At 48.4% G+C, this 3,611-nt stretch overlaps 1 protein-coding gene across 1 annotated transcript in view; it reads right to left on the bottom strand.

Annotated features, from left to right (window-relative positions):
• Nucleotides 1–616: 616 nt before the first annotated feature.
• The window catches only part of FAM107A (family with sequence similarity 107, member A), a 12,960-nt gene continuing 9,965 nt past the window's right edge, over nucleotides 617–3,611 (bottom strand). The window contains exons 3-4 of the mRNA XM_009075241.1: nucleotides 1,865–2,021; nucleotides 617–750 (exon numbers count right to left, since the gene is read on the bottom strand). Coding sequence (XP_009073489.1) covers nucleotides 643–750; nucleotides 1,865–2,021 — 265 coding nt within the window. The 3' untranslated portion in view covers nucleotides 617–642. The remainder of the gene's footprint in view (nucleotides 751–1,864; nucleotides 2,022–3,611) is intronic.

The following is a 3,611-nucleotide window of genomic DNA, read 5'->3' as shown; positions in this document are numbered from 1 at the left end:
TGCTTGTGAAGAACAGTTGCACCTGCCTGTGCTGCATTGGTATGGGCACACAGAGATTGGTTTTTCTAATAGTATAGGTGTGCTGCTGGGGGACACAGCCTCAGCCAGGCTTGACTTGCACACTGGTGCAATACCAGTGACCCTTTTGAAAACCATTATGGTCACCTGGGCTGTTCTCAGTAATACACAAGTTGTCCCTTTTAGTTACCACGCTAGGTTTCCAGGCGGTGCTCCAGAGCTGCAGCTGCCCTCTTGTCCCCTTGTGCCTGGTGAGCCTACCTCCAGGAAGAAGCAGGAGTCCCCAAGCAGTTCCTCCACAGACTTCCCTGGCTCAAATGTTCGCTGTGTCTCTAGAGTTAACCAAGAGTTAGCTGGTGGTTAGCATGCACCCACAGTCTGGGGGGGGAAATATCATTCTCTCTGCATCCACTCGTGAGTACTTCTTCAGTGACCACTGCACTTTTTCCACAGTGATTCCCTCCTGGGCTGGGAAAACCTTTTCCATGCCTTCTACTGGAGCGAGTGTTAATAACTGTAAGTAGCCCTGACGATGTGGCTGTGAATGTTCACCAAGTACAGAGATGTCAGCGGGTGTGGGTTAGCACTGGCCTTTGTAGGATCCCCGTTGAGTTTTGGCAGAAGCTATGCTGCTTTCTCATCTCCTATCACCGTTGATGTTCTTCTCAGGTTTTCCTTGACTTTGATGAATTCTGGTGCATGGTCTTCCTGTTTCTCCTGCTCTTTCTCCAGCTGTGAGAAAGAAGAGTTACTGTGCATACTAAAGGATAGAAGAGCATTAGCTATATTAAAACGAGGGACTTCATTATTGCTGGGTCCAGTTATTGTTGCCCAAAGTTGAATGAGTGTGTAGTGCTCATGTTGGGCCTCTCTTTTTACAAACCAGACCCATGTTCACCTTTAGTCTCTTTTTCTATCCCACTGAAACATTAATTATTTTTTTTTCCCTCCAGGGAGGAACATCTCCATCAGCAAAGCAAGGGAGTGCTTCACTTCAGACCTGGCATGGGGGCAGGAGGAGGAAGTTTTACTCCTTCCCAGCAAAGGACACCTGTGAGCTTGGGAAAGGCTCTCAGCATTAGGTATTGTCTAAGGCAGGGTAAGTTCATTGTACTGCCTTACTTTTACATGCAAACTCTTTATGGATCTGTCCCTAAACCACCTTGTTTCATATTCCTAGTTCTCTGAGAGTGCCAGACTTTGATTTTCAAGTGTTCTCGGCTTGGCTGACATTATTGTGTTGTTAATTAAATAAACTGGTTTCATCCACTTGCAGTGCAAATACTGGCAAGTAGGACAGGGATTGACTTTATCTTCAGTGGCACTGAGCCTGCTCACTGCTTGCACAGGTTTAGGTATGAGGAAAAGCACAGAGCACTCAGGGCATGGCTGTGCTGCTAAGCATACCCCAAATATTGCCTTCCCCTGGCATACTTTTGGCCAGGGTACACGCCAGGAACTGCTCCCAAAAGCAGTTTGGGTGAGATTACAGCAATGTTTCTTCCAGCACTTCTACAGCATCACACCCCACACAGTAGTTCTGAACACCAGTGATGGGTGCAACAGCCCCCATGCTATTGAACTGGAAAACACATCCCAAGGACACTGTATGGGACCCAGAGGAGATCCAGGGTCAGTGGTATGTGGTGAGGGTCCTGTGTGATACAAATATGGTGAATCCCACTGTGAGGATGAGGGTGCTGAGTTGCAAAGGATGAACTGTGGCTCCTGTCTTATGGAGAGGTAGCAACACTATATTTTGGGTTCAACCTCAGCCAACCCATCTCCCTGTGCCTTGTGTCAGGTGGTTAGGATAATCTGGGGATGACTGAAAGCTCAGTTCTACCTGATCCAGCCTCTGGTGCCTCTTTAGTAGCTCTTTTTCAAAAGGAGACTGCAATTTCTTTGCCTCTTCCTCTTCCTTCTTCTGTTTGATGAGCAGGTCTCGCCGTCGGTGCTCGAGCACTCGCTGCAGCTCTGGTTTGCTCTCCACACCCAAACCTCTGTGGATAAAAAGCAAATAAATAAGGGGCAGAGCACCTACACCCTGGGGTGTAACAACTGCCAGCCTGGCAATGCCAAAACTCTTCTTGGTCCTAAATGGAAACATCGGATACCTGGTCCACAAACCCACCTTGGTTCACAGATCCATCCACAAGGTGTTACCATACTGCAGGAATGGTGCCTTGGTCTGCGGGCCTGGAGTGGACACGTGTATGGGGCACGTGGTGCTGGAAGTTCTGCTGATCCCATTGCACTGAGGTGCTACAGCTTTCTGCATCGGGTGTGGAAACGGGACCTTCTGTTGGCACCTGCTATTACTGGTTTTAATGGTGTCAGGTAAGGACTCAGCTGCGTTGAGGGCATTGAAATAATGACGATTTTTTTCCCACCAGCAGGGGTAGTCATTGATCTGCAGTAATTGTCCTGGCAGCTCCTTTCCTCCCCGCGCATCCCATCTGAAGATTTGCTTCGGAGCTGCGTGTGGCGATCACTGTGTTGACGCGGATAGTTTGGGTCAAAATGAAATGTCCTTTTCATCTGGAAGCTGGAGGGTTTGCTGATGGCACAGGTGCCTGTCTCCCCTTCAGCTGCCTGAAGCATCTCAGATGAACTCCTGTTCTGTGAGTGTTGGGATCACAGAAAAGGAGACATAGCAAGGCCATGCAGGCAAGGCATAAATATGTGTTAAAGAGATAGAAGAAGGTCTCTGAACTAATTTCAGAAACCTCACACTTTGGATATTGCCATGCCTGAATTTAGACACAGATTTACCTCCTGCAGCTGATCCTGGCCACGTTCTCACTGGCTTCTGCCCCACTGGAAGCATGGGAGTAGGTATGGGTGGTGTTTGGTGTTCCTGTGGGTGAAGGTCTGTTTTGAGGTGAGGAGGGGACCTCCCCAGGCCTGTGCTAAGGGCATGCCCAAGGCATGACACGTTGGGATGCACTATTCAAGCAAAGTTCCTCCTCAGCACTGGGAGGTCTCTGTTAACCGAAGGCTGTTTGGTTTTGGCTAAGGTAATTTGAAAGCAGAGACATCAAACCCTGTGTGCTATGAGTTCCTTGGCCATGTGGAAGGTGCTGAGGTGATACCTCACATCATGAGCAACTGAACTGGCAGGCAGGAGAGGGAAGTGCTCTCCAGATGCAGCAAACCTCTGTGCTGTCACAGCATGGCTAGGGACCAGTGCTTGGCATCCTTCCAGTGCCACGTTTACATGATGTTTCCTATTGTAATTTCTTTTTTTTTGCTTTATGACAGGACAAAGTTCACAGCAACGTCAGTGGAGGCAGCCGTAGACTTGGCCTCAGAGCTTTCATGGTGGTTTTCAAGGCAGAAAGAACTTGGATGCTGCAAAATTGCTTTTCCCACGGCTTGAGAGAAGGCAAACCTGCCTTGGCTTGCTGGAGGCACAGCAATGTTGCCGGTGGATTTGTTACTATTCCTTGATTTAATCATCATGTGTTGTTAGTACCCAGAGGTGTTGACTAAGATAAGGATTTTGTTACACAAGCTGCTGATCTGAGTTGCTTCTTCCTGCTGCTCGAGGGGAAAAACCAACACCAAAGCAGAAACAGAAACAAATCATA

This window comes from Acanthisitta chloris, unplaced genomic scaffold (genome assembly GCF_000695815.1).
Source record: "Acanthisitta chloris isolate BGI_N310 unplaced genomic scaffold, ASM69581v1 scaffold32655, whole genome shotgun sequence".
Classification (NCBI taxonomy): Eukaryota; Metazoa; Chordata; class Aves; order Passeriformes; family Acanthisittidae; genus Acanthisitta; species Acanthisitta chloris.
The sequence above is the reverse complement of the archived record's forward strand: the minus strand, read 5'-3'. Positions and strand labels throughout refer to the sequence as shown.